General features: G+C 42.1%; 1 protein-coding gene across 9 annotated transcripts; it reads right to left on the minus strand.

Moving 5' to 3' along the window:
• Window positions 1-1,314: 1,314 nt before the first annotated feature.
• Window positions 1,315-27,361, minus strand: pax2b (paired box 2b). Of its 9 annotated transcripts, none has more exons than XM_030098557.1 (10): window positions 27,057-27,361; window positions 25,307-25,472; window positions 24,789-24,986; window positions 21,564-21,643; window positions 21,352-21,471; window positions 14,227-14,402; window positions 11,447-11,561; window positions 4,341-4,442; window positions 2,309-2,395; window positions 1,315-1,563 (listed from the first exon to the last, which is right to left on the minus strand). In XM_030098557.1, the coding sequence occupies exons 1-10, from the start codon at window positions 27,097-27,099 to the stop codon at window positions 1,442-1,444; spliced, it is 1,209 nt and encodes a 402-aa protein (XP_029954417.1). In that variant the 5' UTR covers window positions 27,100-27,361; the 3' UTR covers window positions 1,315-1,441. The 9 variants fall into 9 exon arrangements, with proteins under 9 accessions (XP_029954417.1, XP_029954415.1, XP_029954416.1 ...); XM_030098555.1 differs by having other exon boundaries at window positions 24,789-25,001; XM_030098556.1 differs by having other exon boundaries at window positions 25,307-25,484.
• Window positions 27,362-27,676: the final 315 nt, after the last annotated feature.

Consider the following 27,676-nt stretch of genomic DNA (forward strand, 5'->3'; position numbering starts at 1 on the left):
ATTAACAAGAACTAAGTCTTTGGCAAATACAAATACATTCACTTGACAGATGAAGAAACCATTGTTCCAGCGTGATTTAAAGAAACGACTTGGCCCGAAACATGTGAGGGGGAGCTAACGTCATGTTTAAGGCATTTAGCTGAAATCATCGCCCTGCTTCCTGATGTTACTGGAGAATCATCCGATCAGAGTGAATATGGACACTTCTGCCACTCAACTAGACGAATGGTTGGGACCCGGGATGGCTGTTTTATCCTTTCTCTGTGGTTGAATGCCAAAGACTTAATCAACTTAAATAGAAATGTAAGCTGTGGAAAAACATAGAATAGTGCACACATCAAGGCAGTGACATGATGGACCTTGAATTACAAGAATAACAGTAAAACTGCAAGTGCCCGTTCAGGCTGAGACTTACTAGACTTGCAGCCAGTTTTTTTAATGAAATAAAGCAAATATGCACATCATTTTTCTGCATAATAACGCTCCAGTGTTGCAAAACCTCCAAAAATAGTGCAAAATTAACACACACACACACACAAAAAAAAATCAAAAAACACAAAAAAGTTTTGCCTGATGACCTCTTGAATCCTGACAAATCAGAAATAGTAAAACATTAGCCAAGCAGTCTGCAGTTTAGTCATCACGAATTATAAAAAATGAAATAAAAAATTACTTTAAGAATATATTTACTAGTTTCTTGAACTCTTGCAAATAGCGGGCCACGGTGCTATATTGTCATGGCTTCCTCTATTTTCAAACGGATGTTTTTTTATTTTTTCCTCTTCTTCATTTTCATTTTTACATCTTGATTGTGTATCACAGAGAACATGTCCTAATCTTCTCATGGCATCAAAAGCGATCGATTTACTCATGCTGGATGTTTGGTCGGTGACTGTTCAGATGGAGAAAAACACAGTCTTGCATGTGTTGCTGCTCATCTCCCCAGATCTCTCTGCGCTGCCATTTGAATCAAGTGGGGAAACAAATGGAAAAAAGGGGAAAAAAAGAAAAAGAGGCTGCTGCTACATTTTAAGCTCTGAACAGTGTGCCTGCTGAGAGCCATCAAGAAAAGGAATGTACAGTATTGATCCATGATGGGATGAAACTGTGACACTGCTGGAGGGGAAAATAAATTCTGGATATTTTCATCTTGGGTCTCTTTATTCCTTTTTTTTTTTTTTTCTTTTTTCTTAAGCCACTGCAATCAGCCACAGATTTCATAATGTTTGTGCAGCTTCTTCCAGTGCTGATGTAGTCCATGGGATTGCTTTTTTTTTTTTTTTTTTTTTTGTCTTTTTCTTTTTTCTTTTTTCGTCTTGAACGTCCAAAATAAGGAAGTCGTCCGGAGTCCCCAAAAAAAAAAAAGAACGGTTGAGTTTGTTATCGTGTGAGCCGGGAACATTTTACGCGCAGTTGCTCAGAGTCCAGCGGACCGTGCCGCTCACACCGGGGCAATATGGAGGCTGAGGCCGTGGTCCTGCAGGTTGATTTGGTTTCCGTGGTAACTAGTGACGGTCATAGGCAGTGGCAGCAGTGGGAGGGGCGGAGCCTCTCGATGCGGCACTATAATAATAAGGGGAACCTGAAAGTTAACAGAAGAACGAACCATTTGAAACAACAAATAACTTTTTCTTTTCTTTTTTCTTTTTTTTTTTAACAGCCATTCACAGAAAATGTTAACATCATACAAAAGCAAACTGACCAGCAAAATAATGTAAAAAAAGACATGATGATGACTGTAGCTAACATCTTCAAAAAAGATAGTTTTTCTGGACTCCAACTTCAAATTTCTGACCATTTTGTTCGAACTACGTGAGATGGCTTTAATCTCAGCCATGGAAGAGGAAACAAATCTCTCTATTCCTGCAGAGTTTATGAAGAATGTGACTGATACAGCTCGTTTGGCTTCATTGTAACTGTCTGAGCAAAAAACTGATAAAAGAAGTTTATAAACACAAATGTATGATATTTTTTTTAATAAAAAATGACAAAATGCCCATATTTTCAATTATTGCTTAAAAATGTTTTGAAATAGTAAACAGCTCTGTAAACTCTGCATATATTATAGAAACATTAGCCCAGAGGCCACAGCATTTCTCAAATTTTTTCCTCTCTTGTTTTCTCCTTTGTTTGAAAATCCTAGAAAGACGCACCGACTTCCAAAAGCCTGAAGTGTTACTCTTTTGATGGCCCCCTCTCACACTACTAGGCTTCCAGGAAAAAAAAGTGAAAAGCCTGTTCGCGGGTGGAGGGATTTAGTAAATGGTCAATTAATCGTTCTCATTAAAGTTTCTCACTCTTCACTCACTTAGTAATGCTGGGTTGCTGAATCGCCAGGCTTCATTGTAGGTTGTGTACTGCGGATGACTGTAGGGGTTCCCCGAAAACTCGCTCCCTGCAAAACAAAACAACAAATCAATTAGCATTTCAATGCGTCAAACCATTACCCTTTCACATGCAGTCATTTCTCGTCATTCAAAACAGGATGCAATTTGAGAGTGGAAATGATAGTCATCGATGTGCGACCAGTCAAGCAAGTAATTTATTTCTTTTTCATTTCACTTAAGTTATGCAACACTGAACAATACAGGATGTGACACTGAAGGCGGCTTTCCCTGTCCCATTTATGGATATCTACCCATTCTTCTTCCTCCAGTATATTCCAAACCAGTCTAATAAATACAGAGTGGTAATAAACAGTTTCATGCATGCATTTTTGATACGCCGCAATAAATCCTGCAGCCTTTTTCTTGGTGGAATTTTTAACGTCTCCAATCCGAAGCCCCACGACTGCGAGCTTCCTTGCAACAGAATTACACTGCAGGGGAAGTAACTTGGAGCATGTCAGTGAGCACTGCCGTTGGTTCAACATGTTTCTTTCTTTTACGAGACAATAAAGGCTAGATTTTATATGAAGCTGGTGAGGAATGGCTTTGCTTTAACAGTGTTTTGCGCCTGTCACTAAATCTTAGCGGTTGTGTGTCGGATGAATCGGTTGTAACACAAAACCACAAAGCCATGGGATTAAGGTCCTCATCTTCTGCTCCGTGCTACATGAGAGAGGATGGAAAGTAAAAGTATGTTTGACTTGACTTTTCTCTATCCACAGGATTTATCTGCTTCATAAGCAAAAATTCGAAGGCTCTCTCAGAATTTGGAGTTAAACTCAACAAAATATAAATCCTGTCTGTTTACATTCAGAAAATCTATTTTTAGACATTCAAAAAATGACTTAAGATCAAGCTGAATTATTTAGAATTTTTTTTTAAACCTAATCACAAATACTAACATTTTAAATATGCATCAAGCAAATTATACATGGAGAAGGATTTTGAATTAAAGTAGATTTAGAGACAACCTGGTCTGAAGAGCCAGTAAATCAGTCACGTCTTTGAAAGTTAACTGTGCTAAAGTTTCTGGCTACAAAGCTAAGTTTGCCTTTGCAGTAAATAAAACAGGTGAAAACAACAGATGGAGAAGTTAAAGAATTTACAGAGACGATGCTACCTAGAGGAGAAGATGCTAATTTGTAATTTGAGTGTTTGACCCTTTAAGAATTTCATTAAATGTCTGTTTTCTCCTGCACGGCCTGAATGTTTCATTAAAAGTGCATCTGACTATATGTAGGATTAGATGAAAACTAACTAAAAATGTTCTCCCTGAGAAGAGAGTGTAAAATATGGTGGAAGCCCTTCAAAATTAAAGAAAAAAACAGATGTTAAATTGCATGTGAACGCATCATCCATGTTTTAATCATTTCAGATTGATGAAGAATATGAGAAATGCACTAAGCTCAGCACCAAAACCTGCATCTTGGCCCTGTTCCTAGCGCTGAAACACGAGGCTGACCTCCTCAGAGAGCCGGCGATTTGAATATTTACCGGGCTCCCATGCCTCTGCCTTTTGACCCTTAACTGTTTGCTGTGAACCTGAACTGCAGGTTAAGTAGAGGAGGGGAAAGGGATGTGCTGTGGAGCGCGGAGGCTGGGGAGGGCTCTCGCCGGTGTTTATCGAGGCCGGTGAGAACGGCCACGCAGGGAGATAATGAGCCAATAAGGCCGAGAGGAAAGCAGGAAGGAAGAGCGAGCGAGTGTCCTCTCCCGTGTCTCTGATCACTTATTCAGCTTGTCTAATCCAATCATACACACACAGCTAATATAAGTGTGCGTGTGCCTTTTACTCTGCAGGTCAATATTCATCCCCTCTCTGCATAATTTGGCTCTCAGGTCTTTTCGCCCGGCGTCTCAGATTCTACACGTGTTCCTTCTGAGGCCAGCGGCCAGCTGCTAAACGGATCTTAATGACGACACGAGGCGCCGCCGACGCCGCCTCTCACTCACCAGGAACCATTCCAGCGAGCGTGGAGGTCGGGTAGCTGCCCTGGCCGGTAGGGGGAACGTGAGGGGGATACCCAGGTAGGGTTGTGTTGGCCATGTCTCGACCTGCGGGAACAAAAAAAAAAACAAAGGAATAAAGGTCCCGTTAGTTCGATCTCAACATTATTAATCACCTGATTCAGCTCTTGATGACCATCTCTGGTAAAATATCCTCCATCCAGAGCTGAACATGTTTCACCTCCATGCTATTTTTTTTTTTCTTTTAAAGGATTTCACATTCAGCTCTCTATTTTTCTGTTTTTTACTTGAAAAAAATATTGCTGGAAAGTAGTTGAAAAAGGTGAAGAAACGTACCAATATGATAGTAATAAAGTCTGTATTCAGCTGCTCCCTTCTACAGGGTTACCACAGCCAGACAATGCTTCGTGTGTTAAAGATAATTCCTGCTCGTGTTTTTACACAGATCCCCAAACCCGGGCAGAAAGCTTAACACAGTGTGTAATAAATCACACAGGATGCTATTGACCTATTAAAATCAATAGATCTTTGACAAACAAAGAACATTAATGTTATTGAGGCTGATTTATTCACTGCTACTATGAAACTGATGAAAAAACAATTTTATTTTTACACTTATTGTATGTTTCATAAGTGAACATAGCTAATTGTTGCGATATTGCTTTTTCTTTTCATGTTAAACTTGAAACTAAGCTCCTGCTGTTATTTATCCTGGCCATGGCCCAATTTTTCTTTCTTTGTTTTTGCATAAATACAACATTTATTGAAGACGTCAGCTCATCATGACCACCACCACCAAGTCAGTCAACAGCTCAAAACGCTGAGGTTCAGCTTGTTAAAACGGTGCAGAAAACTCTCTGGACGCCATCAGTCCGTCCCTCAAACGTCCACCAGGTGAAGCGAAAACCTCCTAAAAGCTGCTGTCCTTCAAGCATCTGAAGTCGCCGTTTCCAGCATCTCCTCATTAATCGGTTCCAACTCCTCTAAAAACGGCAGCCTGTGCTGAACCCCCACAAGGCTCCTCTCTCTTTTCTGCGGCGGCTGTAAAGGCAGGGCACGCAGGCCTCTCTGCAGAGCGTCGCCCGTCTGGCTGCAGATATTCAGCTCTGTAATTGAGAGTGACGGTTGGGCTGTGCTCGCTGGCCACGGGGACATTTGGACGACGGCACGTAACCCCAATCTGGGGTAAGAGAGGCCCCCACTATATTGTCAGCTGTGAGGGCCACTTGGACTCGGAGGGAAAATTATCTCCCAACGGAGCTTTAATGAGGAACAGAGGGACGAAATGCACCATAACGCCACCAGACAACAGTTGTCCGGAGATACAGAGCCTAACTTACAAGAGCAGAAATAAAAAAGAAATGGTGATTCAAAGCGATTTAACGTATTGTCGCAGCAGAATTAAAGTGAACTCATGAATGGATACTGTTCACTTCCCGTTGGTTTTTAGTGTCGGCCTTCACTAATAGAACACTTTATTACTTTGCGACTGTGCTGCGAGAGTAAAACTCATTTTTAGTTGGTCAGGAATACAGTTGTTAATGTAATAGCTTTTCATTTGGCCTCACAGAATTCAGTTCAAACATCTCAGTTATTCTAAGTTTATAACTGGAAATTACAATTTTTGTCCTGCTTTTATATGTAAAACATTAAATCGATCAAAAAACTAATCAACTGCTAAAACACTTTATCTTAAAGAAATACATAATTTGGTTTATAGGAAAAAGTAAAGCTTACTTCCATTGTAGAGATGGCTGATGGGAGAGCAAAACACTCCAGAATTAAGTCTGTATAGATGTAATATCACAAATAACCCTGTTCATCGATTGTGGATGTGTGTATAGGTGATCTGGATGTGAGGATTGTGAGAGCAGGCCTGGACGTCCTCAAGGCCCAGGCCTGAATGTGAGGAGCAGCACCGGCGATGTGGAAGTTTCTCAGTGGAAAACGAGAGTATGACAGAAATATTTAATTTACAGTAATGATAAAAATACTCGCAATAATACTGGTCATAATAGGAGTTGAATAGGTAAATGCACAATAAGCGTAAAATAATACAAACGGTATTATTATTAGGTAAAGTCACGAGGTTTCCCTTTTCTATCAAAATCTTAAAATGTTTTAAAATATCATCATGTAAAATAATCTCACGTATTTAATTATTGTAGTTGAAATCACACTAAGTCTTTGCACATATCCTTAGATCTACTGAAATTTATATAGGATTATTTTATTGTACATTTTTTTAATTCACTGCTTCAACTTAATAATATTTAAAAAGAAAAAAATCACATAAAAATAGTACATACTTTAAATGCTGGTTAGAAGCTTGCTGATGGAGAGATTAAGTCCAGGTTATAAAACAACTGCAAAGTTTTAAACAGATAAAGATGAGAAAGATCCTCAGTTTGACGAATGGTTTTAATGAAATGCATGAAACATTTGTGTTTGAAAAAGGAAAAAAAGTTACTAAAAAATGGCGTTCCGTGTTGAACAACTGCTCCCTTTTGTTCACAAATCTCAGCGCCGATGGTTATATTGTGTGAGGGCCGGGTGAGATGTGTCTTTCGGTCAAAGCGGCGAAACAGCAAGTCTGCTGCGTTAAAGAGCTTTACAGAGAAGACTGAGGTCATGTTGGACCTTTCATTTATAATAAGAATTAGTTAGCCACAAGCCAGTGCACATAAGTCAAAGGGAGCCGTGGGAGTACTGTAGGTGGGGGGTCTGGCAGGGCCGAGGCCATTGTGTGTGTGTGTGTGTGTGTGTGTGTGTGTGTGTGTGTGTGTGTAGACACTGCTAACTATTGTCTAACTGTCTCTGCAAACACAGAACCTATCTTTTCTTCATTATTATTGCAGCGGCTTCAGCTGTCTGGCTTGTTTAATGAAAGTAAATACTCTTATCTCTTCATTACATTGTGCAGTAAAAAGGAACCACGCGTTCACCGCCATTACTGTACACTGCAGAGTTAACATCTAATTTAATTTATTCAAAAATGTGGCAAAGCGAGCAGCGCGGCTTTCACGAGGTGGGTTTTACTGCGACCCTGATGAACCACTCACACCTGGGATGTTACGGGAGGATTTTCTATCTATACACATCATCAACATTCATCTTGTCAATATTCGTTGTTGTACTGATCCAGTCAGATCAGGGTATCGATAATACCAGATTATGGAATACTTCAACCACTCTGAACTTAAAAAGCATCGATGTGAGACACGTTGCGGAGTTTCTTCGCTCAGTGTTCATGCAGCCTAAATGCATGCTGCTCCGTCATAAAAGCCTGGGATGCGTCCTGTTTTTGTATATTCCAGGATGCAGTTGGAACCGGCTGCCAGCAGCTCTGTGACTGTTGCTTTATGTCCCCTTTAAAGCCCTCTTTCAGAGAGGCGCCGATTTGGAGAACTCTCTGTACAGCAATGATAGCCTCATTAGCTGCTTCCTAGCCTTTGTTGTTTTTACAACAGAGATGTGTGTCCAGATTCTCATTAAAAGATGGGCTTCTTTATATTGTCTGCTCCCTCTGACAGTCCCCTTAGATTGAACGCCAGCAAATCAAGCTATTTATTTTCTACTGCCCTCTTTTTCTTTCCCAGTGAAAATCAATTCAAAGATTTTTTTTTTTTTTTTTTTTTTTTTTTTTGGTTTGCCGTTACAAAAGCCTGTTGATTTCTGTCTTAATTTGAGAAGTGGCTGGAAACGACTGAGCTGGGGATACGCTGTTTTGGTGTTGTTGATTTGTGCAGAAAAATCTGACTTTAACAGATATTTGACCTAAAGACACAAACACTGGAGCGATGCCATCAATCAGTTGCACATTTAATTTGAATTTCACGCAGTGACGGAAAGCTACATATGAAATTGAGAAACACTTCACAAAACAGCGATGTCAGAAATATGCGCGACTTCCTCTTTAACATGGACTCAGTTTCTTAAAAGACAAAGAGAAAAAAATCAGGGTGACCTTCTTTTTATTTGGCACAGGAACAAAGTCGTTTGTGAATGACTCTTTTGCTTGCAAGAGTATTAAATTTAGCATGACAGGGACACCTTCATGTTTGCAACAACAACAACCAAAAATCTTTGACCTCCATTTCCTGGGCTATATGCAGAATGGGGCAATTTATCACAAGCCAAAAAATCTCAGCACCCTAATTAATTACAACTAAGTAAAGAATGTTTGGAGAGCCAAATTGCTTTAATTCCCCAAACACGGGGCTGAAAGTCATTCATTATCAAATGTGTGCTCAAAGGTTAGTTTGCTTTTGTGAAGACGAAATAAGCATTAATTTCGGCGCCTGCGCTCCCCCCCCCCCCCCCCCCCCCCCCCCCCCCCCCCCCAATCACCCCCCCTGTGGGAAGACAGTTTGTCATGAGGCCACACATCACCGGTGGCAGGTTCACTGCCTGATCGTTGCTCGTTGCTCACTGGACAACGGCAGGCCTCGGTACTTTGTGTGTAGTTCACCCGGAGATCACTCACTCACCTTAATTGAATCTTAAGTGTGTGTGTGTTTGTGTGTGTGTGTGGATAAAGGTTTGTTTATAAGAATAACAGGAGAGGACGACAGAAAAGAGAGAGGCTGCTTGAGGAGGAGAGGTGTCGTTGACACAGGGGCTTCGAGCCTCCGGAGGCACTCATTAACAGGCCCAGCGGGGAATATGTGTAAAGAGTGTTCAGTATGCAGTCACTGAGTATAGATGTGTAAAACTCCCACTGAATGCTCAAGGGAATCCGCACGGCGCCCGAAGATGGCCCTCAAGTCTGAGGCGCCATCAAGAAAACAGGTGGACTCTGACTAATTTCAGGAAATACAGAAAGTCTATAGAAATAGTGGACAATCGGCCGTATCGAGGCCATCTCTCCATTTATTTCTCAAAATACACCAAAAAGTTCTGAGCTCCTCCCTCTTGCTTTTCAGAAATTCACCGACGGCTCACACTATTTGAATTTTAAGCAGTTCGAATGAACAAGAATACGAAGCACCTCAGATGAAATCCATCTCTCGGAGGGAATTCATCAAAGAAATTACTTCCCATATCAACAATAGAAATTACCTCACAATATGCAATTGTCCTATCCACATATTCATGGAACCCTTTGGTGTTTTTATGGGGTAAGAGGGACTATTTAGCAGGTAATACAGCATTAATGTGGAGGAAAGGGAGAGAAAAAGCAGTTTTAATGGAAGTGGCTTCTAGCCTCTGAATTTCGATGATGTGCACAATGCCCTTAAATCCCTTTCTTATTTGAGCCTGCTTTGCAGGTACTTTTGAGCCCTAATAGGATAAGCAGGGGACACAAAAGATTTCTATCTCTCAAGTCTTTCAGTTCACCGAGAATCCCGATCTCTGGCAATGAGCACTTCATGAATCATTCATTTTTAATAGATTATGCAAATTCCAGGACATAAAATCAACAAGATCAATAACTGCGGGCGTTTTAATTGGCGTTCGAAAAACATTTTAAGGATGAACATAATCTCCAGTTCTTTCCCCTCGTAAAGACACAATTAATTTGAAATTGGATCTGGGCCTAAATACTGCAGATAATTTACTACTTTTTGCATGGCTTAAAATTCCTCTGGTAAGCTTATCGCCGGCAAGTAAACTGTAATACTCAGCCATTAGAGAGAGACCACACACCTGAATATCACCTATTATCCAGACAGGCAGGCAGTGAGGGAAAACCAAGCAGAGGAGCCACTAACCAAATAGTAATTACCAAGTGGAAGTCAGAGCGATGTTTGTTCTATTAGTTTGACCTCTGCACGCTTTATTTCTCTGTCTCCAGTGAGATCTTCCACCGGAGAAGGACACGGGGAAAAAAAAAAAAAACTTATTTACTAATACAAACACCATTCGTGTGTTTCTCATGTGCAAACACCGACACGGCGATATGTATACAATCCCATCTTTCTTCCTCTCCATGTCTCTTTGCACCTGTAAAGCAATAAGGAGACCCTTTCTGCGGAGACCATCTAAAATATCCCAGGTGCAAACAAAGCCGCCTGCAGAACCAGGCCCGCTTTCTGCAGGGGCCATCAGCGCACAAAGGACAAACACACACCTTTCTTCTCAGGAGGCCTGCCTTACAGGGGAAATCTACCTCCCACATATTAATGAGAAAAGGCTCCTTTCTTTTCTCATAAGGCTGCTTGGCTATCATTTGAAAAGGAGGCTGCTGCAATTTTCAATCACCCTGTCCTACCCCCACGCAGAACTCATTGCCTTTGATAGCTGCTGCATAATTATATGAATTTTAATAAAAGCTCTGTATATTAATCTCAGGCCCCCGACAGTCATCGTAAACTTTCAGTAAACTTAACCTTCTTCTTGGTAATAACACTGCAACAACGAAACAATATTTCAATTAGCCAGGCAGTCATTAACTGTGACAGGGAGAGGAGACAACGAGGGGGGGGGGGGGGTCGGATAGCGAGAGAGAGAGAGGTAGAGAGAGAGAGAGAGAGGGGAGGGTGAAATAAATGATCATGGTGTTAGAGTTAGGCGGCAGAAATGTCAGAGCGTATTTACCGAGGCACATTACTCGTGCTCTGAGACACACAAACTGTCTCCTGGTGAACAAATCGCAGGAGCAACACAGCAGCAGCCAGCAAGCAGTCAGTCCTGCATGGTGGCTGTTTTTATTTTTTTTTTTTTCCCTTCTTCTCCCTTCTCTCCGTCTGAGACCTTGCTCTGATACACAGTCATAGTTCTGATGTGCTGACACCCAAAGGTCCTTGTCCAGCGGTGACTGAACAGCTCTCATCCCCTCCCAATCTCTCTTAACACCCTGCTTGCTCAGCAAAAAGAAAAAAAAAAAAAAAAAATCGGACGTAGTACAGCTGCTCAGCTTTCATCAAATCACCGCACCACCTTTTCAGCTCAGAGTGAAATGGTATTAAAAAAGTCTTCTTCACACTTAACTTTTTGGTTTGCCTTTATTGTCACACAGTTCATTTTGTCTCGGTCAATTGCACAAGAATATTTAGCGCTGGCGTTCTCTTACATCGGTCCAAACCCCTCAGCTGAAGCTGTGGCTCTGCAGCGTAAAGGTGAACTGCATGTGCGGCACTTGATCTTACCTACAGGGTAGCTTTGCGACACGCTGGGGCCCAGGTCTGGGTTGGCGCTAGAGGATAAACTGGGCTTGACTTCGTCCAAGCTGGAATTCAGGGCAGGGAGCGAGTACTCATTAGCCTGGGAAAAGGACAGTTGAATCATTACACAACCAAACAATACCTAGATGGAAATCCTCCTTTCTCCTCCTCCATTAAGCGCTGCACACAAGGCATGTGTGAGTATAAATTTGTATGAGAGTATTGTGTGTGTGGTGTGTGTGTGTGTGTGCGTGTGTGTGTGTGTGTTCATGCTGCAGGGTGGCAGTTCAAGCATATCATGAATGTATTTTGGTATTGTCTGAGAGGAAGTGGGATTTTGAGATGAGTGAAAAGCCAAGGCGTCAGCTGGCCCTTTGTGCTTGACTGCAGTCCTTCCCCTGATCAGCCAAGGGAGAAAGCAGTTCTGCTTTGTTACAGACACACCATGTGGCCCTGTTTGAGAAACACCATTCAACCTTTTTTTTTTTTTTCTGCGCTCTTTTGCTTTTAATTTGACGTCTAAACCACCTTTAAATTTCATTAACATTTATCTGTGAATAGAATCGCTTGTACAACTTACACATTTTGTTACCTCGAAAACCTTTCAGGCTTTTCTTCTGGCTTGTATTCATATGTTAGCTTAAAGGACTACTTCACTGGAGTCACAAAGAAGAGCAAGAGATTTTTTTTAGCCCGAGCAGTACTGGGTTATTCAAGTCAACACTTGCAAATCAAAAAGTACCAGAATAACTAGTTTAATGGAGGTCAATGACAGCTTTGCTGGTTTTTTTCCCCCCAGTTTACCCATTTACTGATAATAATATGTTATGACTGTTTGATTTAGGAATGATATGTGATGCCTGTTTCCGGTTATAGTGAATCTCTTGATGATGTGAAAATATATTTGGCCTGTCTTTTTTGGATTATATAGCCTGTATTGTAGCTGAGAGCATGTATTTATGAGAGTGGTTTTTAGATAGCTTGCTCTGAGCCAACCTCAGTATCGGTCAAATCAGGTGAGTGTGTGACACTGCTCTGGATATCCTCAAACATGTAACGACAATTAAATTTCTTAAAATTCTGCAGGTGCATCTTTGAAAATGCAGATTAAACATAACTTTTATTTTTGTATTTAGTTCAAACTAAATCACCATTTAAAAAAAAATCCCAAATATGTATAAAATAGTTTTCCTTCAACTTCCTTTCTCATTATCATGTTCACTTTTGTTTGTATGCGTGAAGACACTGCCGGCAGATGTTAGCAGGGTTTTTTTTTTTAATGAGATGAGACTTCCGGAGTCTGAGTGTTGACAATGTTTGTCGGTGGATGTGAGTGGCTCAGTGGGCCGCGCTCCCACAGGGGGACGCCTGTGACCCCACTCTTGTCTGCCACTATCGCAGATAAACTCTAATTGTCTGCTACAACTGTTCACTGGCACAATGTCGGATGTTTTCCTCTATTCTCGCAGGCTTCAGACGCCAAACAGACGTTTTATCATGCAGATAAAGGGCAGGAGGGGGAAAGCTGAAAAGATAGGTCTGAAAGGGATGACCAAATGGCTAGCAGAAGTGTGGGAGGGGTGAATCCATTGAGTTTTGCATCTCCAGAATGGGTTTTTAATGCCTCGCTACAGCACCCAGACACTGGCTAATAGGGCCACAATTTCCCTCAGAAAAAAGAAACCAAAAAAACATAAAGCAGCTATGAAAGGGAAAGTTCTCTGATTAATATTGCATTAAATTAAAGGTGAATTTTCTGGACTGTTTCTGGCCTCCTTTCTTTTTTTCTTACTTGCTCTCCCCCCCTCGTTTTTTTTTTTTTTTTTTTTTATTCTAACCCCTTTCCCCCTGCCTTTTAATACTCTCCCTGACGCTCTTTGTGATTGCAAGTCATTTCCAATTCGTTTTGGTATTGATCTTCCAGTAGAAATCAGTTTTGTAATTAGCTGCAAATTAGGCCCTCTTCTGGAGGTGAGGCCTGTCCCACTGATTTATCACCTGCGTAATTCGCCCCGATTGGAGAGAAATTAAAATGAACTCAATTAGGTGACTGCTTTTGCTTTATGGGTCCGACTTGTAGTTTGGTGGGAGAAATTAATAGTCTCTTGTTGTTTAATAGTATAATGAAAGTAAATAAAGGTTATCCATTGTAATAAGCTGAGAGCTTTTAATAAGCGGTGGTTTCTGGCTGTCGTTCTGGCGTGGGGGTGGCTGTTTTCCCCAAATGCCTCTTAATTTTTGAAATGAGGATGGATGGTTAGCGCGGTTTCAGTATCAGGAGTCAGAGTGGATGGAGGGTGTTTGTGATGCATCTATTTCACGGAATGCAGGCTGCAACAAAAAAACCCAACTTCTGAAGACGCGAAAGAAGGAAAACGAACAACAATGGCGAAGTGAGAAGAGGCGGTTGGATAACATGGGCAAAATGAAGAAAAATCTAGGTATCGATTAATTTCATGTTGCTTTACTGTTATTCTCAATTACAGGGGGTACAAGTGAATGTGTTTTTCATCACAAAATCAATACCGTGTGGGAGTTTTCCTCGTGATCCCTGCAGCATTATACATGCTGGGACTGTAATCCAGTGCCTGGCCATCTCAGACGTGTGTTTAATTAGCTTCTGTTTCCGTATATGGTTTGGGAATATTTGTGACAAAGGGTTTTTTTTTTTCTTTCGTGCTTGCTTTTGAGCCGCCTGCTCACATTTCGATGTGGCGCGTGAAGACAATGAAAAAGCAGAGGTGGAGCGTTGTGATGCTACTAACCTGTTCTGGTTTAATGTGCTCCGATGTGGGGAAGACGTCAGGGTACGAAGGGCGCTCAAAGACCCGGTCCAGCGCCTCCAGCTGCTGCTGGGTGAAGGCATCTGCCCTCAGGTGTTTCCGTAAACTCTCCACACTACCCTGAGAATCACTGTTTGGGCCAGAACCATCTGAACCATCTACAAGAAGAAAGAGCAACATTCGAGACACTTGCCCTGGGAAGCTGGCCTTTACTTCAAGCTATGCACTTTATATTCTCCTCATGTTTTTTTTTTTTTTTTTTTTCCTCCCTGCACCACCACTGTGGGGGACCTGAGGAGGACAGAAAGGATGGAGTGCAGTTTTTCTGCACCTTATGGCTGTAGCGAGCCGGTGGCTACATCACACAGCTTTTCCCCCACGCCCCTCCTCCCCCACAACAGTATTAACACCATCATGATCTGAAAGCCCTCTGGTAATTGATGGATTACCGTCACTTGCAAATATATACATGTTGTGGCGAGCGTGTGTACTAATGAAAGCAGCGGCTAGTCCATTACAGCGCCTATTCATTCCACCCAGAGGATTTTTTTTTCTCTCTTCAACCCCAAAAAGCCCTACTGATGTTCACAGAGCAGGTTTTTTTTTTTTTTTTTTTTTTTTTTTAAAAACCCCCACAATTTCCCTTTTTTACAATTCAATACTGCTTTCATTCTCCGCGGTTCCATTTGGAGGCAGCGACGGAGGACAAGAGGCTGAATAAAATTGTACAGTCTAGTTCAATCATCCTGCTCTCCAAACACGGGAATTTTCTCCCGACTCCTGACCTGATTACTCGACTGTTGGGAGAAGGATGTCTTAGCTTTTTGTGTTGTTACTTGTGTGCAACGCTTTAACACCTTTACAGTCCATCCTTCCACCGCTATCTCCCCCTCTCCCTCCCTCCCTCCCTCCCTCCCTCCCTCGGCTCCTCAGCCCCTCTCCATTACTCCACCTCTCCTGCCTGCAGTGGCTGTGTCTGTAGGTCTCCTCCCCGGATCCCAGAAAGCTTCAGCTCCCTTACAAATCTGTCATTCTAAATTTGCGGCAGATTATGTTCTCCCCTCAGTGGGAGAGTGGTGATATATGATATGCAAGGCCGCTATTGATTGCCTGATCTGGTGGCAAGAGGGAGCTGAAATGAACTTGAAATGAACATCATGCCTCAACTCATTGTGCGTATAATACTCTACTTAATCCCACATTTTTCTCTGCCATGGAATTCAATTGATCAATCATGTCTGTGTGATAGTACCATTTGGGAGGGTTATTGCCATTCTATTCTGCTGCTTGACCTTTTTTCACAGGCTGAGGCCAGAGGATGAACCCGGCTCGCCAAAGAGGAGCTGAAGGAAAGAGTGTGTGAGCAGGTGTGTGTGTGTGCGTGTGTGAGTGTAAAAACCTGAAATTATGCTGATATCATGTACAAATAAATAGGGGTTTACAAACAAAGTGCTGGAAAGAATGACAAATTTTACATTTCTGAGACCTACAGATAGACAGACAGATAGATACACAATGGAGCTTCAGTTGTCTACACACAAGGGAAAACAAGTCTGGAGGCTATCATTCCAAAAAAAGGAAAGACAGATCAGTGTATGTCATTTCAGCCTGAAAGTGTCATTAATTATGTTAACAACTGACCAAGCAAAAAGAATCACAACATCACTCATTTCTGCAAGTGCCTGGAATAGCTAATTGTTTTATTTACACTCCAGTGACGATTCACAGCTATGATATTAATGACGGCATTAAATGAGGAAATCTGGTCAATATCGGCGTGATTGTCACATGTGAGTTAGATGAAAAAAGTGAAACCATTTCCCATGTTTACATGTTGAATATAAAGCCACAATTTCCTGGCAAAGCTGTAGCTCTACAGTGAACCAGGCTCTATTTCAAGTTAAAATGCCCCAATGATCTCCATATTGCTAAAACAGAAAACGAGTATGAATTACGGGTTAATATGTTTTCCCACAGCAACAGTTTGACACATCCAGGTGAACATTCAGCACGCACAGTGAGAGCCCCCACCTGCTCCTGCTGCCACATGTCACTTCATCAAACTCAATTGTTCACTTTGCTACCAAAGCAAATAGAGTCATTAATTACTCTCCATCAGCCCAACCCGAGCCACAACACCTGATCAATACACTCCCCCCCCCCACCACCACACCATATTTGTCATTCACCACTGAGGAATACACTTCCCACACACAAGGCAAACCATCCTGGGTCGACCTACACACTTTTCCTCCCACCGCTGTCCCTCCTCACCACGGATTCATCAAAATTCTTGCTTAGATTTAGGTTAAAAACCCAAAAAGTTTAATTCCTTCAGTTTCACAGCTTCAAGATGTCTTTCATACGTAAAATCTGAGCAAATCACAGCCACATTTTGATTTAATCTAATTCAAATATCTGAAAGTGTTAAAGCGCTTATCGCCACTAAAGGAAGTCGAGCCCAATATTCGGACCCATCCTAAACTGCTCATTATGCAGCAGTGGCGATAATCTTTGACCACTGTGGCTTTGTTGGTGCGTTACATGCTTGTCCTGCTCCGCGGTGGTTTATTGATCACGGCTGGCACCGAGTGTATTCATCTTGACATCACTCTGTATTAACACTCTGGTAACGAGGGAGCAGCCTCCATCAGATCAGATAACCAGCTCTATAAAGCAGACTCCTCTCTGCGGGTTTGGCACCCAGAGGTCACGACCCCAGGCGGGGGTGCTTTAACCAACGCAACTCCGGGATTGGCGTGAGTCTGAGTGACTGTCGTCCAAATAAAAACACAATAATTGTCATGAATGAAGCATACTGGGAAAATGATGACTGACTTTTTGAAAAGCCCGCATGAAATGAAAAAGAATTTAAAAAAAGAAATAAGTTTGAGTTGCTCATGAAAGCCCCCCCACACACACTTCCCACCCGCCCCGGACTCCCACCCAGTCTGGGTCCTTGTTTAAATAACATGTCAACATACATACACTCTCGTTCCCTCATCACATTGTTATGTATTTCCCAATAACACACCTCCATAATTTCCCGCCTGATTCAATTCTTGGCTAAATGAAATCAAATTAAAACTCATTTGCATCAAATTGGATGAACTCAGCTGTATTTTGGTTTTTTAATTGAATGTTTTGATTATGTAAACATAAATGAAATACTGTCTTTGGGGTGTAATGTGCCTGTTCTGCATCAGCAAATATATGTGTTGAACAGGAACGGACGATAAATTGCCGAGGAGATTGACTGAAAATATCGATTACCCAAATTATTAACAAGTTTGTTGATTGCATAATCAAAATATACCAGATTTTTTTACATTTTTTTTTTATAGGTGTCAAACAAAAAATTGAATCCCAGGTTTACCAATGATATGTGAGCACTGAATGGCAGCCATGAATGGGTGAATGTGACCAAGCATGAGCAGGAAAACAACAAATCTAAATGTATATCTAACAATTTATGGAAAAAAACAAGAAACGTCGTGCAAAAATATGATCAGTCTTCCGATATATAGGGTTGGCAGAGGTGCAATTGGCCATTCATTTGTCGGGATGTTTCCAGGCTTTTAAGGCTTTATTAATCTAATTTGGAACTCGCACTTAGGTACTGACATTTTGCTGCTCTCCGAGTTCCTGTGTTGATTCTTCCTCTCCCCCAAAACAGATGCTGATACACAGAGCAGGGTGTGACGGCGGCCCGCTTCATCACTCATCTCCATCCACACGCGTCGGTTCAGTCCTCATGACACTCAGAGACGAGAAATAATTAATTCAACAGCTACTGAAGCACAGAATCACATCCATTCTGACTGCCACTGGCTATTGTTGTTGGCTTTTGAAATATATGATGATCATCTTATCATGAAATTTCTCTCTTGGTATTTCTCTCATAAATCAAAAAGAAAGCCTGACACATACGCACAGGAAAAAAAAAAAAAAAAAAAAAAAGCAAGAAAGCTTTATGAAAGGCTGAAAATAAGAATCATCAACTGGTCTGATTGTGCAATTTGTGAGTTGCTCTAAAAGGACGTGTGATATGACTTTAAAAGAGCAGACACACTTCATGGACACTGCATGTTATCAACAGTGACCCAAACTGTCTGCTCAGGTCAATTCAGCTCATTCATTCTGTTACCGACAGCTCAAGCAGAAACATACACGGAAGCAAATTTGTCATTGAAGATCTGGATACGGTGGGGTTTTTTTTTTTTTTTTTTTTTTCATGTTGAAGAAGCAGCTGAAGCTTTTCCTTTGTCTGGTCTGAGGCCCTCGGTGTCAGAAGCAGTGCGGGCGGTGGAGCCGGGACGCAGGGGTGAAACGGGCTGGTGGCGGGGGCACTTGGACGTTAATCTGCGAGGTAATAGCTTTTCTCTGCAGAATTGCAAATTCTAATATATGTCAATTTGTAAAAAAACGCGCGGACAGCCGTGGTCACCAAAGACTGCCATCTCCAGGGGTCTCGCTCTGCCCCCCCCCCCCCCCCCTCCCCTCCCCTCGCTCCCCCCCCCTCCCTCTCACACTTTGTCCGTCTGCAACAATGGCTGCCAAGTGTAACATGCTACTTTTAATTTGCAATAACACGTGACAATAGCAGATTAATGGCTCTTATGACACCTGTGTCCCTGAAGCTCCTCTCGCCGAGACCCCGTGTACATAACGTGTGTCACACTACATTATCTCTACATCCCTCCCGTAATGGGGGACCCTTTTTTAAGGGCACCGCTGACTTGGAAACTTAGGAGCTGTCTGCCTGCTTGGCAGAGCGCCACAGCTACAGCCTAAAACAAATACTCTGGGCTACGCAGCCAATCCATTTCAGCGGGGCTTGTGTCGCACACATTGCTTCCCCTCCTCTAACCCTTCCCCTCCTTTCCCGCTCTCATTTTTGTTCATGTTTTCAACCCTTGATAATGACTGCTTGTGCCATAATAATCATGAGGCTTACCAAGTTAAATAGGGCTCAGGAAAGCTACTGTGCTGTGAGGAAATTTAATCCAAGCATTAACCGACTATAGACTACAGCCTACTGAGCAAGGCAAAATATGTCTGAATGGCAAACAACGTGAAGAAAAATCCACTCAGAAGGCAGAAACGCCAACGAAGCGCTGGAAAAAGCCGCAAGAAAAATCCAGTTTGGCTTCATAGCCGGGATTGTACAAATACTGAGGTCAAGTGGGGTCTTATTGAATTAGAAAAAATCAGTGGGCTTACATTCATAGAATGTGATAATTACTGTACAAAAGCATCTTTCTATGGCCAAATTAAATTAATGAACTCAATTAATCAAAAGGGTGGATGGCTTCTACAGTGTTTGATGAGAAATATACTCCCAAAACTACATCTCAATATAAAGCAGTGACCTGATGTGGAGCTTAATTATCACGACTCCAATTCAAATAATGACTTATTTTTTAATTATGACAAAAAACTGCATTCCTCGACATGAAAAGACCATAACATGGTTGTAGCTGAGACCCCATTTTAGAGGATGCTTCAAGTTACCAGGAGCAAAATCCCTAAATTCTGGTGTTTTTGTTTGGTAAAGTGCACTTTAAGAGAAGACAGCAACAGGACAATTGTGTCTACAGGGCAGCATCGTATGTAATATACTATTCTTACAAACTGTGTCTTGAGGCAAGACATTGCTTTTGCAGCCGTATGTGTGCGGCCAAGGCCTGAGGTTTATGTTTTGGAAAGATAAAGTATCCATGACCCCGTGGTTCCAGGTAGGCACCAGCTGGCCGCTGAGAGAGTATATAAGAACCAGAGGCCCACCCCCACCCCACCCCGCCCCCTCGTCACTCTCAGTACAGGTCCTACCCTGACACACACACACACACATGCGCACGTACACACACGCAGCTTTCTAGTCTTTCATCGTAATGCTGGCCGAACACCTAAATCACAGAAATGGCAGCACATCAGGGGAATCATTTGAGACTGAATAGCCATAGAAACATGGCGCTGTCACTTGGAGGACCTCCACAAAACAGGCCGGCTCTCCTTCTCACACACACATACCTTTTTCCTCTCCGTGCCCTTTAATACCTCTTTGCCCTTCAGTAGCAATCTGCATAGAAATGTGTGCATTCTATCATTCAGTGACTAGACATTACACCCTGGCTAATATGAGAGGTCCTCCAACGGCTGAAAATGAACCCTTGAAAATACCAGACGTTTGCATTATGCCTCCGCGATTGCATCTCTTACAGGGAAAGACTTGATTATGTCATTTGCCATGTCCACGTCATGCTGGTTTTTATATCTTTGCCAGGAAATCTACCTCTGACAGGTCATTAGTCATCCCTCCCTCCCCGCTCGCACATAAAACATCAATTCCACTCAATATCCCGCAAACCCCGGCGCTTCTCAACAAACGCCAGAACAAAGAAGACGCTATGTAAACTGCTGCCGTGCTCTGATTAGCTCTCATTCCAAAGCACTGCAGAAATAAGGCACTCATTCCCCACCCTGTTTGAGATAACTGCCCCTTTCCAGCAGCCACATCATCCCTCCATACCCGCACACGTCTTGTAGCACCAGTGCATCTGTTTAGCTATTCTCATCAGCTTCTTATGTAGTGACATTAAGGAAGCCTATTGCTTACAGAACCAATAATCTATATCGCCTCAGGCCCCCTTACATCCACTAACCTACGACTTCAGCAGCAAAAGTGGAGCCACTTTTGTTGGGGGGTAAAAAAAAAAAAAAAAAGGAAAAAAAGGAAAGCCCTCCACAGAGCTATAGCGCCTTTCTTGACTGACCTGGGTGGTTGGCTACATCATCTTGACATGTAATTATCTAAAGCCCTTTAATCACTTCCATAAAGATTAATTGCAGGAGACAACAGCGGAGGTTGTGTCTTCAAATCAAAAGACTCCTTGGCAGGTTGACACAGCAGTGTAACAGAGTTCAGACTTAGGTGTTTTATAAGGGTCATCTACTGGAACTGAAGCAGGTTTTAATGCTGTAATTGCAAGTTCAGCAAAGAGGGTTTTATAGCAGAAAGCTGCAAAGGACTTTTTTTTTTTTTTTTACTTTTAGCTCTTTAGATATGTTCTCTTTTTTCTTTCTTAAAAAAGGAAAGTCTCTTACCTTCATCTCTTTTCCTTTTCTCTCCGTTGGATCGTGGAATACCCAGAATCCCATTGATAGAGTAGGATCCTGCCGGGTCATTGGAGGCGCTGGTTACAGGTGGAGAAGCTGTGCTTGGTACTAGGAAAAAGGATATGGACACAAAAAAAAATCAGCATACATTGTACAGTCACAGCATGCTTGTATTGTTCTGGTGTTGACGTTGTGAGTACCGATCGTATGGCCTGGCGTTGACAAAGATGTCCCATCCGGAGACGGGTGGAAAGGCTGTTGGACTTTTGTTCGGATGATCCTGAGGAACAAAGAGGGAGCAAGTGTCACACGGCGCTTTTCTATGATCCGCTTCCCCGCCCGAAGACTTCCAAAACTGCCCTTAATTTGAGTTGTCACAGCAGCCTCGATAGAGATACCGCGGGATTAAGATATCAGATGTAACTCATAGGTGAGGAGGGATTTGGTCAGTGGTTCTACCTTAAAGGTGAGGTCTGGGGAAAAAAAAAAAAAAAAAAAAAAAAAAAGTCTTCATTGCACTTTTGGTCTGAGTGATCTTGCAAACAAAGCATGAAATCACATCAATTCACCTCAATGATCAGCTTCACTGCCTCTACCTGGCCCACACTAATCAGCTCCCCCCCACCTCCGCCCCCCCCGCCTCTCCCCCCTGCTGTGGACAGGGGTTTCACCGGGGCCGATCTCAGCCCTATAGCACCTCTCCGCTTCCCAGATCAAACATCTCTGTAGAACCGGCGGCCCCCATGTGCCGGTGCGGATGAGGTTATATTGATCGGGGCTTGGGGAGAAAAAGTTGGGGATTAGTCACACGGGCAAACAGATGCAAATAGAAAGCTATAAATTATATGTGACAGGAAAGCAATAGTTCCTTATTGCCTTGCACAAGCTTACGCCAGCATTAGATTCCTTTAATCTGAATGGCACTTGGGGAGAAAGGGAGCTGTCACAATAATTTGTAAACTTTAAAACTATTCATCATGTATGCCACAAGCGCTATTTAAGAGCACATGAAAAGGAATCCAGTCCTGCACTGTGCAACCGTTTTTCTTTTCCTTTCAAAACTCAAACCTTTGCCCTCTCAGTCAGCTTATTTTATTGTATCTACAATATTCACACACTCAGATTGCAATGATGGACCAAAGATCCTCCTCTTATTTGATTTCTCTCAACACTGTCACAGGAAAAAACACATCAGGCGTTTTGGTTGTGGAAGTTACTGTAGGAGCCAGAAGGCTTTGCAGAAATAAATCCAGCACTGTCACAAATAAACAACAACAGAAGAAAACGCCCCTCGGAGGCAAAGCTACCTGACAACAAGCTTTTCCAGAGAGCGCATATTGATGTTTTAATTTTTTTCACTTCTCCCCATAACAGTTATTCGACCCCGTGACTTGTGTGTGCTGCATAAATCCAAAGACTTTATTTGGTATCCATGTTCCTGATATTGAATAAGCAATTTGGGAGAATGAATTAATGACCTGGCTGTTGCTGAAAATCCCCTGAAGAGATATTAAAATTGCTTTACTTCTGAATCAATAATATCGAGCGCCATTGAGGACCTTTTTTTTTTTTTTTTTTTTTTATGTCTGGCAGCAAGGTAGCGTTACTTGTTGGTTGTGGTGGCCCTGACGCGAACAACAACACTGTCTCTGTAGCATTTAATAATGCATGCAGGGGGAAAGGTGTTTAAATTGAGCATCCTCTTTTGTCAACAGTCCTGAGGTCAGACTGTCTGGCACACAAACCCACAACTGGCCCCAGTCAGAACCATCCAGCTGGAAAAGACTTTGACTCCAGCGTTTCCTTTTCTTTTTTTTTTTTTTTTTTCTCCAGGTCTTTACTGGGAAAACCCTGTTTAAGCACCTTGAAGAAAACTTTCCTTTGTCGCTCATTTCACACACACACACACACACACACACACACACACACAAAAATCACTGTTTGTACTGATTTTTTAAGAACTTGCAGTAGTATCTGCAAATGAGCGTGCCAAAGATTGAACCGTGAAGGAGATTTTTATTGATTTTAGTGCTCTGTGCCTTTAGAAATTCAAACTTATTGAAATATTTAGGCAGAGCAAAGTCAAAACAAACGCTTGTGTGGCTGCATTTCTGTGAATGCTCCATTGTGTGTGTGTGTGTGTGTGTGTGTGTGTGTGTGTGTCTGTGTGTGTGTCTGTGTATGTGCGCATGTGCTGAACTCTTACATTTCTTCTGCTAAAAAAAAAAAAAGGGAAAATATTCAGCATTAAGCCATAATAGAAATTCAAAGTAGCTCTCATATTTGGCTGATAGAATTACAGCTCTTTGTATTCACAATTTAATTTCCCACATAAACAAAGACACATAAGGCTCCCCCACGCAGCTTCCTTCCAAAATAGAAAGCCTTAATTGGAATTGAAAAACTTTATAAGGCTCTTTTAATGATATTAATGTACATTTTGAATTTATCACATACATGTGTCTGAGCCTCCTTAAATGGGGCTTTTTAAGCAGCCACGAAGCATGAAATGAATTTTCTTCAGCCTTTTCTCTATTTAAAAGATGTCTTGTGTGGAGCTGTCCATGCTCTCCCATCAGCTCATTAAAATGTAATGCTGATGCTGGCTCTATGGAACAGTGCCTCTTAACCAAAGTTCATCACCAGGGATCTCTGGTGGTGTGGGGGGTGAGGTGGAAGCGGAGGGCGTCCTGGATCATCCTGGAGCTGCCATTCTTAAGCTGTGCCATTGTTAGCAAAATTTCTCTAAAGGGAAAACTGAAAACTTTTGCATTAAAAAATGTAATGATGCTGAAAGAGACGTTTTGATGTCACAATTATTGGAAAAAAATGAGTTTTCCACTGTAGTAACAGCTAATTTCCACCATAAACATCAGGGATAATTTAAATAACATTTACAGGTTACATGCACTCCTAAATTATCAGTTGTGGCCCGATTGCATTTTTAGGCTCCAGTAACATGTTGCAGGAGGAGCCAGCGTGGTCCTCTCTGTGCTGCTCCTCCAGCACATTAGATGTGCTCAAGAAAATTGGCCTGCTTTATAGCGCCACGGGATCTGGTCACCGAATATTGATCGGTTTTCATCTCGACAGATTCACTCAGTCCTGGATGTACTGCTGATTGTTGAGGGAGTTTGGCCTGAAAGATTGAATTGCACCTCAGAGACCGCAGGCAGCCGCGGCGTGCTGCCGGCCTGCGCAAAGTTGCTCAAACAGTATTCGGTTGTGGTGGGTGGATGGGTGGATGGGTGGCGCGCCACAGCACGGATACAATGTGATGAATGATTTTCAATTTGCGCCCTGCCGGCCCTCTTCATTACCGTGTTTACATCCGGGCAAGCCGCCGTTTAACTAAACTAACCCCACACAAAGAAACAAACGGATTCCACAAAATTGCGCGTCTTTTTTGCACATCGTTTTCCTACCTGTTAATGGACGAGACGCTGGGAACCGTGTCGTTGTCGCAGATGCCCTCCGCCAGGAGTCTGTCCCTGATCTCCCAGGCAAACATGGTTGGGTTTTGTCTCTTGTAGTCCGCGATTTTTTCCACCACCTTTGGCGTGGCCACTTTGGGTTTGGAGCCACCGATCACCCCTGGTTTGATGCTGCCAGTTTCGTAGTATCTGCAAAAATTATATCTTTAAATGAAACAATGACAGCGTGTAATATTCAATAGTAACACGCTTTGGGATCGTGGTCAACATCACTTGAGGGGGTTAACTTTTTTTTTTTCATGTATAACTTTTCCAAGCAAACATCAATGAGAGTTTTAAATATATTACGCATTTGTGCGTAAACACAAATTCTTCTTTTAACACACTTTATCTAATTTAGGAAATTAATATTAGAGCAACCAATATCTAAAGAATTACTAAAATAATCAACACTATAGAAATTAGGATTTTTCTCTCAACGCCTCGCCGGAGAGGTGTGTGCGCCATACCTGCCCAGGATCTTGCTGACGCAGCCGTGGCTGACCCGGAGCTGTCTGGAGATGTCGCAGGGCCGGACGCCCTGGTGGGCCAGCTCCACGATCCTCTGCCTCACCACGTCCGGGAGGGGTCTGCCGTTCACAAACACCCCGCCGAGCTGGTTCACACCTCCGTGCCCTACGTGGGATACAACAGCAGCACACACAGACCTAACATTACATAAGGTCGTAGGAGAGGGAGGGAGCTGCAGGAGAATCATTTCTCCTGCTTTCACTCTTTTTTTTTTTTTTTTAAATCATAAAAGAACAATTTCTGAGCACAGCTTGAATTGGGACATGTGAGATCACTTTCTTCTGCTCATTTACTCATTATTTAAATAATAAATTGGTATTTTGAGAAAAAAATGTAATGTATTAATATTCCTACACAAAAATATTTGAAAATTATTCCCAAAAATCGTAAATTTCTTTATTTTTTGTGTTTTGGTGAAAATTATTTACATTTTTGAGCCTCTCACTATTTATTCCGTGTTTCCAGGAACACATCATAAGAAATACATTAAAAAAATAATTCCAGTCATTAACCCAAATGATTAGACAGCCAACAAATGGCTTGTGAGTAACATGGTCACGGAAATAAGTGTGATCAGAACACAACAAAGCACCTGATCACAAGTGCACAATTATTTTTTCTCCACATTTTGATTTTATTTCTTTCCTTGTTTTCATAAAAAACCAAAATAAGAATTGTACATGAAAATAAATACTTCTGAATGATAGACTTTTCTGTCTGTGCTTTTTTATTCAAAAACTAAACAATTTGTGCTGGATATTAACGTGAAATGAAAAATACATTTAATTAAAATATCTTAAGATTTTTTAATGCAAAAAATGAAATACTGCTTTACATTCGAACCTTAAGCACAGACATATTTATTTTCTACATTCGTGTATTTTTCAGTGTATCAAGAAATATATTTAATTAGCATTAGTTGCTGTTTTCTCCTTGAAAGTCACCTGGAAAAAAAAAACGACCATCATGTTTGTAATGATTCTCTATTCCAAATATTTTAATGTTTTATTATATCCTAAAATTAACTGTGGAGTGTGAATTTATGGAGCCACCAGCACAATAAAGTTTCTCAGAATCCAAAACAAACGTGATGTTTCTCCAACAGCTCCACGGCTCGTGTTATTAAGTTACAAACTCCTCAATTTCCCTGCATGGTAATTTTAAATAATTGAAGGAGCTCTGATCACTCGTATTACTGATTATTTTGTAAACGAAGGCGCGATTAATTATTCACGCACGTTCGCCGAATTGCGTGTGGACTTCCCTTGCACTCGAAGATCTTGTTGTTTTGTTGGATGATTTGAATAATAGATGTGTAAATAATGTGTCCTGGCTTTTTAGGGCCCGAACAGGCGTGCGTGCTGCGCGGGAAGCTGCTGCGGGATGACACACGTGTAAATTACAGAGCACCTGCCAGAACGCACCGTCTTTGTTTACAAGTTTTAATTTCTGCACATGGCTGCTGAGTTCCACCAGATCGCTCGGTTTTCATATTTAAGCAGCATTTAAGCACGTTTTTTTTGTATTTCATATTAGATTAAATCTGTCTGTTCGAGGTTTTCGTGTTTTTTTTTTTTTTTTGCGCGTAAAAGTGGCCCAAGCACGACGCCGCCTTCGCCGCGTGCCTTCATATTTATTATTGCATGCAAAAACTGCAGCGTCGTAGAAAACTGGGGTTGTGCTACTTACGGTGCATCGCCGTGAAGGGGTCTGCTTTGCAGTGAATATCCATTGGATAGCAGAGGAAAGACAGATAATCAACTGAAGTCGCCGTTTCGCCTTCCTATCGAGGATGAAAATGTGAAGAAAAAAAAATATAGGATTCTACACGATGGGGGGGATTTAGTTTGCCTCCCCACCCCCGCGTCAGCAGCCGATCTGATGGCAACTTCTTCCCCCCCCCCACCGCCAAAGTTGCCCCGTGTTTTCTTTCAACAGTCCGGTCCGGCAGCGGAGGTCTGGCAGGTGCACAGCATGACCGGAGGATTGTTTGACTGCTGGTTCAGATTATCGCTATGTTTCTTTTCTTTTTTTCTTTCTCTTTCTTTCTTTTCAAAATAAAGCCGGTTGAAGACCAAAAGGTAATTCTCTCAGGATGCCAGCGAGCAAACAAGAAATGAAACGTTCAGTTTCCAGTGCGCGGGGCCCGGTATCTCCTCAATCCCGGTGGTCTTGATTCACGCGTCAAGAGAAAAAAAAAAAAAAAAGAACGAACGGAGGTACAGTACGTGCTCTGCTCACGCCAATACACACTCACACACAGACACACTCACACATGCACGACACACACACACGCGCGCGCGAGGAGG

Source organism: Salarias fasciatus, chromosome 8 (genome assembly GCF_902148845.1).
Source record: "Salarias fasciatus chromosome 8, fSalaFa1.1, whole genome shotgun sequence".
Classification (NCBI taxonomy): domain Eukaryota; kingdom Metazoa; phylum Chordata; class Actinopteri; order Blenniiformes; family Blenniidae; genus Salarias; species Salarias fasciatus.